Source organism: Austrofundulus limnaeus, unplaced genomic scaffold (genome assembly GCF_001266775.1).
Source record: "Austrofundulus limnaeus strain Quisiro unplaced genomic scaffold, Austrofundulus_limnaeus-1.0 Scaffold111, whole genome shotgun sequence".
Taxonomy (NCBI): Eukaryota; Metazoa; Chordata; class Actinopteri; order Cyprinodontiformes; family Rivulidae; genus Austrofundulus; species Austrofundulus limnaeus.
In genome coordinates this window covers 589,418-600,443 of record NW_013952513.1, presented here as the reverse complement: position 1 = coordinate 600,443, position 11,026 = coordinate 589,418, and the positions used below count along the sequence as shown (strand labels likewise).

Here is an 11,026-nt window from a genome sequence, read left to right as displayed (position 1 = left end):
GTGTGTGTGTGTGTGTGTGTGTGTGTGTGTGTGTGTGTGTGTGTGTGTGTGTGTGACTGGTATGGATTTGGTTTAGAGACAATAAAAGGCTTCAAAGTTCCTTTTACAAGTTTACATTCAGAACATCCCCTACCCAGTTTAAGAGTAGAAAAATTCAAAGTTGGTGACCTGATTACTTAACTCACGGGAATCGTAAACTACAATACTTTTGTCTACTGGAATATCTGATGTTTTTGTACAACAAGCAGTTTGATTAATGGGAACCAGAAGAGGCCAAATAATTAAATTGACATCCTAATCCTTTAGAAGGAAAAGTATGCCAGGAATTTTTCTCAAAACTGTAACAGAGCTTCCCTTTTTTCTCATCCTTGTACTTACAGTCCGTTTACTCCATGAGGACACATTTTAGACATCCAAATGTTGCATAGGAAAGCACCATTCCTCTTTTTACTTTTATTCATCTTTCTCTGCAGCAGAAATGTGTGTGTGTGTGTGTGTGTGTGTGGGGGGGGGGGGTCATTGTACGGTAAATAAATGGGTGTAGATGCAAATGTCATTGCTTTGATGGTCAGTTGGCATGACGTTCTTCCATTTCTGTTACTGAGTATTTTGCAATAGGGTTTTTTCCCCAATGATAACATGCTTCTAAAATAATGCCAGTTTATCCTTAAGTTGACGTAATCGACCCAGGAAAATCTGCAATGACAAAATAACTCAACAGTTCTCATCATGGTTTACTCTGGAAGAATACACTTTTAATTCATAGTTTTATTATTTTTAAGTTCCCACAGGCACAAATGCTCACTAGACAGTAATTAGGGTTGTCTACATCCTGACTGTTTTGTCCAACACTGAGCTGACAGTGCTTCCTGTTTGAGTAAATGATTCTTTAAACTTTTCCAAACAGACCGTGATTTCCTTCATCTTTTTTATAATCTGTCCCTCGTTCTTGTCTTTTTTTGTTCTTTATTTCACCCTTTTCTTTATAAATGCTAAACTCTGCAACATGTATAATAGCCTGAATAGTATGAGTTGAGATAAAATCAGGCTGTGGTCAATTTGAAAAACATCGGATCCGATTTTGTACTACATAGTGTTGGACAGTAATTTAATATTGATAGCTAATGCGATAAACATTTCAATAACATTGATATGACTTTTGAAAAAGTTTGATTGATATATGTTACTTCAGTGCGTGATGACGTACATCACAGGCTCAACGCTAGTGCTCAGCGGTACTGCTCTGTTTACGCTACGCTAACAACAAGCTACATCACAGTGGATATCTGCAACAAATTGAGCTCATCAGCTGTGAGTGAACAAGCGTCCACAGTTGGAAAAGAGGCAGAAGAAATAATTACAGATAGTGTGTTGCAGTAATATATTTATTTAGTAAGATTTTTATTTTTTTTTTGTCAAAATGCCTGTTGAAAATAGGCTAAATTGATCTACAAAATAAAAAGTATAAAATTTTATCGAAGAATATTACAAACATCTTGTCAATTTGTGATTTAAAAACCATACTTTAGACATGATATAATTTAAAGCCAAAGCTCTATAAAAATAATGGTACAAAAAAGTACATTCAGATGAAAAGCATATTTACTAGAGCTAGGTATCATGGCCTATTCTCTAGATCGATTTGATTTAGATTCATAATGTTCTGAATGTTCAAAAGAAAGAAAATGGTACTTAAGTACAAAGTTTTGTGGCCTTAACCATCGTTCATATTTCTTAAATTCCCATAGCCTGAGTGGAAAGTATTGGCTGAAGAGGTTTTGGCATTTAAAAGACCTATCTGTAAAGAAGTTGCATATTTGACTGGGCTCTCTGAATACACACCAAAGCCTATCAGCTGGTGTTTTCAGCCACATTTTTAGAAGTATGGTGAAGGAGTTGCCATGGGAACTAGCATTACCCCTCAGGAGTAGCTCCAATGAGTGTACAATTGCTTGTCCATGAGAAATGTTTCTGCTTGCTTTTTTTCTGTTTGGCAGAGTAATGGGTTTGTTGAGTCAATCTGATCATACAAGACAAAAAGACTTTCCTTTTTCTCCCGATTGTCTCTTTTGATGTTCTGAAAAAACACGTTTCCTCTGTTCTTGGTGTTCTGGAATGGAGTTTGACTAAAGCAATTTTTGTTTCTTTTTGTATGTTTTATAAATCTGTTTTTTTTTTCTTCCTCTTCTGATGATCAAACCAAACATGCAGTTTACAGCAGGGGAACTCGAGGAACAAAATAACCATGAGTGATAATTGTAGACCATGCTTTTTTTTTTTTTTTTTTTGGGCCAGTGTGATTGACCAAGAGCTCCTAAGTCTTTTTTTATATTTACTTTTTTTTAAACTTCCCTTTCCAACCCAGTAGCACTCCTTTCTGTTCCTTTTAAAACAATGAGAAAGTGAATTCTCCAATGCAATAGCTATTTCTGTCCTTTCCTCAAAAACACGCTGTGTCTGAAAGGGAAACTCCAATGTTGCCTGACCTGCTCTCCTTAGTAAAAGATCCTGTCTCGTCGGGGCACTGTCAGTGTTCAGGCCACTCCTTCCACCCAGCTATTTATCTCTTTACTGTCTGATTACATTTTAATTGCTTCTTCTTAGAAATGCCAATTGCATGACTTGGCACAACACACATGCCAAAATCGGATCTGCCACTGCAGTCGATACTTAGAATAGAACTGTTCATATCACAAGTGTTTTGTGACGAAAAGGGGTGGTTTGATTGCAATTACTGGTTATTCCAGCTTTTTGCTGATTCAGGTTGATATTCACAACTTTTATCTAAAAGAAAATGTAACTGTTTTCTTGCTAAAATCTTAATATAGGCAACTTTATACAAATATAGCAAGTTGTTGATCCTTTTTCTGAACGGTAAGTCTAAAAAAACCAAAGTGCTCAAGGTTGGCAAATTATTTTTATATGCTGATCCAGAGCAACTGAAGATAAATTGATTTTCTTTTTTTAAATTTGAGAGAAGAAACCATAAAAGCTGCTGCATTTTTAATTCAGTTCAATTCAGGTTATTTATATATCGCCAAGTCACAATAAACGTCGTTTCAAGGCACTGTACACAAATAAATAAATAAATAAATAAATAAATAAATAAATAAATAAATATAAAGAAGCCAGCAGATTGTGTTGTATCTTCACTTCATCACAGTCTCCCATCCTGAGCAGCACATTGGCGACAGTGGAGAGGAAAAACTCCCTTCTAACAGGAAGAAACCTCCAGCAGAACCAGGCTCAGGACAGGCGGCCATCTGCCTCGATCGGATGGGTTTGGGGGAGATAGGAAAGTGACGCAGACAAACACAGAGTGGTTTAGATGTAATTTCTTCTGGAAGAGAGACAAAGAAAACAAATGTTATTGATAGGAATTATTAAATAAATCTGTAGAGGAGAGAGACTAAAGTCAGCAGCAGAGTTTTTGTGCAGTTTAATCCCACATCCAGCTACTCAAGCAGATCCTATTTATTTATTTATTTTTGCCGTAAGCAGCAAATAGACGCATGGGCATTAATTTGTATCTWATTGTTTGCCATTGCTATGCAGATTAGCTGAATCATACTAAGATTCTTTAAAAATTTGACACACTATTTCATTAAATTTATTTTAAAATGATATCAGCCTTTGAGTGGTAATAGTCAGGCTGAACACTTTGTCTTATCCTGTTCTAAACAGCCAGTATCATTCATTTTTCCCTTATGTGTTCTGTTTCTTACCAACCCATCAACCAGCTGATATTTGTTTCTGTTATACCTTACAACAAAAAGGCAAACAACACAGTTTTTCTAACCACTGGACTCTAAAATATCAAGCTTTGTCTTTTTTTGAATTACTGCAACCTTTTTCTTTTTTTTCCTTTTTTTTTTTGACAATCGTGACTTTAAAGATTCATGTTTTTATTCTGCAATCTTTCCCAAATATCACATTTAAAATGGGATTTTGATTTAAGATCTGTGGAACAATTCACCACAAAGGTTTAGTTTGATTTCCTATTATTATTAGTGGTAGTAATGCACATTTTTTGCATGCTACCCCCAATTTACTATAAGAACAATACACCAAYAATTTTGTTCAAATCACAAGACTTGTATGTTTTTGATCAAATCTTTGTGGACGAATTCACTTTATACAATGAAACCATCAAACAAATATAATCTTAAATCAAACCCGATATTAAAAATTACAGTAGAGGTAAAATAACATAAAACAGGAAGCTAGAGCAACATCCACGACATATGAATCAGTTTGACATACAGTTCGTCTTTTTACATTTGCTGTGACGTTCTTATCAGAGGACCCAAGACTTTTTCATCATCTCTATTTTCAGATGTTTGAAGATGCTGGTCAATTTGGCTGTGATAATGAGCTTGGCTGTCTTCAAGCAAATTTGCTTATTTGAAAAAAAAAATTGTGTATTTTCCCCAACCACTTCAACTTTTTTGTTCCTCCAAAGACATGAAGGCAAGTTGAAGGTTGGGAACCATTATTCTCACAAAAACGATAACAAATAAAAAAATATTCTCTGTTAAAATACTAGAAATAATGGGTTTAGTTTTCTTTTCATTTATTAAAATTATGAACGTAAGAGTATATTGACTGGTCTGAACCAAACAATATAAAGTTTATTTTCACACCCCTTTTTAAATACATCCTTCTTTTTGCAAGAAGCTCACTATTATCGATTTTAAGCTTTTCTTGCAGCAAATAATTTTATAAATTCTCCACAGGTTTTCTGCATGCCCAGATATGTTAATGTGAGTTTCTTGGCAATGGACTATTTGTTCATACAGTAAGCCTTTGCATTCAAGGACTCGGGAGATAATTTTGTGTGGGTGCCAATATCYGTGTGTGATGTAAATTGGCTCATTGAAAGAAATGGATGTTAAGCTGCATCTTGAGGCAGAAGCATGTGGCTTTATGGGAAATGAAAGGTTACCCGGTACACGGGACTGTTTTAGCAGTGTCATTCTAAACACAGAAAATGTATAGATTAATTGTTGAAGTTGCATCCTTGGTTGAGGTAGTTTTAACATAAACCAGACTAAATTATACAGTCAAGAACATGTGCAGCTGTTACTGCAGTGACTCAGACGTCCGTGTTGGTTGAGGTGAGGAAGGAACGAATAGTTGTTTAGAGCTGGAGCTGAATTGTGGAGGAAGAAAAAATGGGGGTGGAGCAGAGGAAGACTGTTTTGAAAATACTAATTGATGTTGAAAGGAAAGGTTGAATTTGGCTGCTTCCATTCTTTTTTTAATTTCCACTCCCTAATGGTCAAAATCCTCTACAAACTAAACATTCTTTTCTTTTTCTTTTAAACTTGATTCTGGAGCCAAAGTTGGGGTTTGTTCAGAAAACATGTCATAAGGATAAACAACCTGCTGTGAGCCCTGTTAAGTGGAAACCAATGAGAGTGTGGGAAAAGGATCTATTATTTTATTTCTGAGAGAGAACTGTATCATACGCACTCCGACTAATAAAAATGGTAAATGTAAACTACCTAACTCATTAAGCTAAGATGAACCCTTACTTGTGCCATAACATCCATTTAAATGTTGTGCCTCTTAAGACAACTAAAATGAGCACATTGATGCCCTGAAACATGAATGAATTTAAATATATCATCATATTCATTGATTACCAAAAGTGCAAACGGACATCTTTGGCACTGAGGTTTGGATTATTGCCAAGAGACACAATAATTCAGATTTCTTCACACACCAAGGTGTGGGTGGATAGACAAGGTCAGCTTGTTACAAAGACAGTTATTTATTAACACATAATAGGGTTATGTTAAAAATATGCTTTTAATCTAGGTAGCAATTCTGGTTGACCAACTAATCTATGGACATAAAAAGGGCTTTGATTGTTCTGCTTGGTTTGCAGAAGTATTTTTGGTAACTACATTCTATTGATCTAACCAGGATGAGTCAGGCTCTCTGGGTTTTTTGTAACATTTCATCTAGGGATGCAAGTTATCCATTAATGAATTAATCTAAAGTTGATTGAGCTTATCAATCGACTATTTACTGTTATATAACCAGGCAAATCCCATTGAAATTGCTGATCTCTTTTGCAAGGGAGCCCTGGGCCTGACAGCAACCTATTGTACATATTTTTGGGGTGTGGGGGAAACCTGAATACCCGGAGAAAACCCAGGCAACACATGCAAACTCCGCACAGAAAGACCCCAGTTCGAACTGGGGGGTCAAACCCACGACCTTCTTGCTGTGAGGCATTGGTGCCAACCACTGAGTCATCGTGCTGCCAATAAATTAATTGATTTTCTTAAAAACTTGCTTTCGCTTGTTTTAAGAGGGTCTTTTCATAACATGAAGGGATAGGGTTTTTTTGGAATATGCTGAATACAAAAAGCAGCTTATAATTAACAATTTATTGTGTCAGCTTTATTAAATACTGAATGAATAAACAAAACAAAAAAGGGGGATTTTTCTCACATTAATATACTTGGACACATTTATAACATAACAAAACAGAAATCTAATAGGTTGCTGAATGGTGGGCAAAACGGATGAAAATAAAATATTTGAAGCACTTAATCCACCACGAACATAGAGGTATAAAACTTAATACAATTTATTTACATTTAGACTTTTAGATTTTTTCCCAGGATTGTTTACTTTTTGCTGCCTTCTTGTTGGTTTCTATATGTGGCTAAAACAATAAAGACTTTTAACTCTTGAGGAGGAAGTGGGTCTAACTGGACTCCAGGTGTTCTCTGTGACTAGGGCTGCCACGATTAGTCAACTAGTCACGATTATTGTCGACTATTAAAATCGTTGACTAATTWAATAGTTTATGCATCRTTTATTTTATTTTTTTCTAACTTTGTTTTTCTCTCCAAACTGCTGCGGCACCTTTCACTGCCATGTCTGCCTTTCTGTCGTTGACACATACGCACAGTAGTGGTTATTGGGTCTGCCACAAATTAATATTTTTATTCAAAAAATACAAAGTTAGAAAAAAAACGACGCATTGGCTATTAAATTAGTCATTGACAATTTTAATAGTTGACATAATCGTGACTAGTCGACTAATCGTGGCAGCCCTATCTGTGACTGGAACCTGCTTACCTCTGGGGCAACATAAACATCCTACTCTGTTCTCCAGAGCTCAGAGCTGATGCTTGGTTCTGTTGGACCACTCAGGCTCGTTCCCGAGAAGGTGGGGTAGGCCACAGCAAACTACACCTTAACTATATAACATGAACACGATAAATGTCACTAATCTAATTAATTCACCTATTTTTGTTTGGTCCATGACTCCATGCTCTGTCTCCTCTAAACATCAAACACAGAAATCAGAAAGTAGTATTTTTATTTTATTTTTTTTAGCTATACTTGCCGTTAGCCAGTCCTTTCGCTAAAACCGGATCACAGAAAAGCTTTGGTTACGCTGCTTTTCCTTTTGCTGGATTTGAATATTCTTTGGTCTGTCCTTCCACAACCACTTCTCTTTTTATTTTCCTCCAAAGACATGAAGGAAAACGAGTGAGAAATTAAATAATCCACCTGTTTTATGTTAATCTTGCTCGCCATCGTACCTACTCAGTCTACACCAAACCACACCCACATACACTCATGCTGGAGTCACATTATAGTACGCCCACCATCACTGGCTAAAGCCTGTGGCCTTGGGCCTAAGAAAATCAGCTTGAAGGAGCAGAAACCGATGGGGCAGGATAAGACACCCGTCAATCATTCTGTACCAGAAACTACATTAAAGTAACTGGGCTGTGAAAAGTTAGACCCTTGGGAATGACTCTGGGATTTTCTCCAGACTGTTTGGCTCCAGTTTTGCTGTAAATTTCACAAAATTTGATACAGTAATTTTAAATCATGTTTATTAGGTATTTTAACATTTTTAATGTAAAACCAGGAAGGGCTTAGCCCCACTGGCCCCCTATACCAGCCATCACTGATAAGTGGTATAGGTACTTCTTATTGATGACCAGATGCAACCTTGTTAGATTTTTCTAACTGGATTATTGAGATGCATCAGGACAAACATTCTATTAAGATTGTTAAAAAGCATGCTGTGGGTTATTTTTTATTTCTTTTTTATTGTGGTTTTTGTTGATTGTTTCGATCTTTGCATTCTCTTTTTGTGCTATGTGAACATTTTTTGCATTACACAATTTTTTATTTTGTTTGTGTGTGCAGTACTGTATAATTTAAAACAAAATKTTCATGTTTCCTGCTGTATGCCAATATTCCAAACCAATATCTTTTTTTGTTCCTGTAATCACAGTGGAACACTGTTCTTGTCAACTGTTTCATGTACTTATTTAACACCTTTTTATTTAAGTGGTTGGCTAATCTACCAGTGTCTTGCCTGTGTTTTTAGGTACTGGAGAAAGCGGCAAAAGCACTTTTATTAAGCAGATGAGAATAATTCACGGGACTGGCTATACGGATGAAGATAAAAAGGGCTTCACCAAACTGGTTTATCAGAACATCTTCACCTCCATGCAGTCCATGATCCGTGCAACTGAGACGCTCGTGATCCCCTTTAGGTATACACAGAATGAGGTGAGTGCTTGAAACCATAAGTAGAATAGTTATCTTTCCTTTAAAAGATGCGTATTCAGTAGGGAGTTAAGGATGCAAAAAAAAAAAAATTAAAGATGTGAGGTAACCAAAATTTTGTTCTTTCACTAAGCTTGAGTTTTTATATTTTGAACAGTTGTTCAGACCTGGCCTTTTGAGTTGCATTTTGTTTTCTTGATAACTTTTATTCACTTGGCGCATTGTGGAATGAGTACGATACAAAGACTAGTGACTTCACAGAACTCGAGTGAAGATAGAAGTTTGTTAAATCTACTAAAGAACAGTGGTGYGCTGTAGTTGTGGTCTGTTTCTGTACAGCTTCACTGTGAAGTTGACATCAATGCAGTTTAATTAGGCTACGTTCACACTGCAGGTCCTAATGCTCAATTCTGCCTTTTTTTTTTCCAATGTGATGTGATGTCACATTCAGCTCACTGTTTACAGATTTGGCTAAACATGGATGCTACTTGTTAGCATGTCAAGTCTGAAGTTGTGCAATCAGCTGATTAAATAATTATCTGACGTGCTTGTTTAGTTGTGTTTATTTTTCATTTTATTTTCAAAACAAAGCAACGTTCTGGCAAGAAACAACACACCACATGCGAAAATATATTTCATTCATGAACAATCAGATTTCAGATATTAAATCACGCGAGACTTCCTGAAATCTCGCGAGAATTCAGATGTCAGAGGAAAAATCTCACGTGACCTCCAGAGAGACGTGAGTTCAGAGTGAACAAACCTTTGCAACAAAGAAGAAACAATGTTGATCATTTGTGGATTATTTTTACCAGAAGAAAAACAATTCCATAGGACTTTTAACACCCAGCAGACTTTCTAGTGAGTCATGACAGTTTTTTGTCCTCTGTATTTTGGAATCCCCTCCATGTTTACGTCACCTCGCTTTCTGATTGGCTACACGTCCCATTCAGCAGGTTGTGAGCTCATTTGTTCTCGGGTGAACGCTACACAGACTGTGATATCGGGCTAAAAAAATCAAACGTTGAATATCCCCGATTTGAGGTCGGAGCGGTCCCGACATCTTTCCGAGCCGACTAGATCACTCTTAACTCACCACCCACKGCGGGAATACATGCAATGATTATCTTTAGAGCCATCACGATAATCTGGACTTCCTTAAGATTGTCAGAAGGGCAAAAATCGACATGATTATCTCTCCGTGTGACGCAGGCCTAAGACATGCAGAGTTACAATATTTTAAACGGCATGACTTGAGGTTAACATTATTGGATCAATCCGCTCAACCCCACCTCACAAATGTAAAAGTCAGATAAAATGCAACACGAGCATTCAGACGGCAGTCACTTTGAAAATCAGCAGCTACATATCAGATTCAGTACCACATACTGAATCATTACCACATACTGAATCAGTACCACATACTGAATCAGTACCACATACTGAAAAGACCTGGGCCGAATTTGAAAAAAAAAAAATCACATTTGTCATGTTCAGACTGTCATTAAAAAAATCTGATGAGTTGCATGCGGCAAAAAAATTAAATTTGGGTCACATTTGCCGGCAGTGTGAACATAGTCTTGGATGTTTATAATGTGACATTGCTGCTCAGGCTTTAGTCCTGTGAGTGACAGTACATGTTATATATTATGGTGACCACAGCAGGTCCAATCATTTCCAAAAACAAAATCGAAACAAACTAAAGAAAAATGTGCCATGTTGTGATCTGGTAATCTGATAAATCAGACCTTTTTATTGAGAAGGTTTCTGATAACTGTTCATTAAAACAGTTGGCCAAAATAAAAACAAAAGCTATGACTTCAGAGTATTCTCAAGAATGGTCCTTTAATAAGCTGGCAACTGTGCAGATTTATTTTTTGGACTCTAAGCCGTCCAGGTAATCGACTTGCGTCAGTTCAGTCCTACAGCTTGGCTGAGAATGAATTGCAATCAAACGTGGATAAAATGGCTACTCTAAAGGTGGTTTGACTGAAAATGTTTCCAATGTGCATTAAGGCCTTTCACACTTACATTAAGCACCACCTGAGTCTAATTACTCGAGTCAGATTGTAGGGCCAGGTCTGAACATTCTCTCCAGTGTTTGTGTGAATTCATTCAAACTTGGTTACACTATTATGGTTCATAATCTTTGTGAATTTTTACTTCTGACATAAATCTGTTAGGGCTGCAACTGATGGTCTACTAATCTGTGATTATTTTTCCAATTAGTCGATTAGGCAATGATTATTTTTGTCATGACGTCCAGCTAAGCTTCCTGTGGGCGCACCTCCTGTTCCAGCTCCAGGGCACACATCATCTCACCTGCTCATCATACCTGTGAATGTCACTCTGTTATCCAGTGTGTCTACTTTACCATAACAAGTTTCCAGCTAATTAAAATAATCCATGAAACATATGAATTTGAACTTGAAACTTAATAACTTACTCAGATGTATTTTAACATTAATGT

The 11,026-nt window shown here is 36.5% G+C and overlaps 1 protein-coding gene across 3 annotated transcripts in view; it reads left to right on the top strand.

Annotated features, from left to right (window-relative positions):
* Window positions 1-11,026, top strand: part of LOC106521552 (guanine nucleotide-binding protein subunit alpha-11) — a 51,418-nt gene that overhangs the window by 22,259 nt on the left and 18,133 nt on the right. For all 3 annotated transcript variants that reach the window (XM_014014186.1, XM_014014185.1, XM_014014187.1), the window contains exon 2: window positions 8,375-8,559. In XM_014014186.1, coding sequence (XP_013869640.1) covers window positions 8,375-8,559 — 185 coding nt within the window. The remainder of the gene's footprint in view (window positions 1-8,374; window positions 8,560-11,026) is intronic.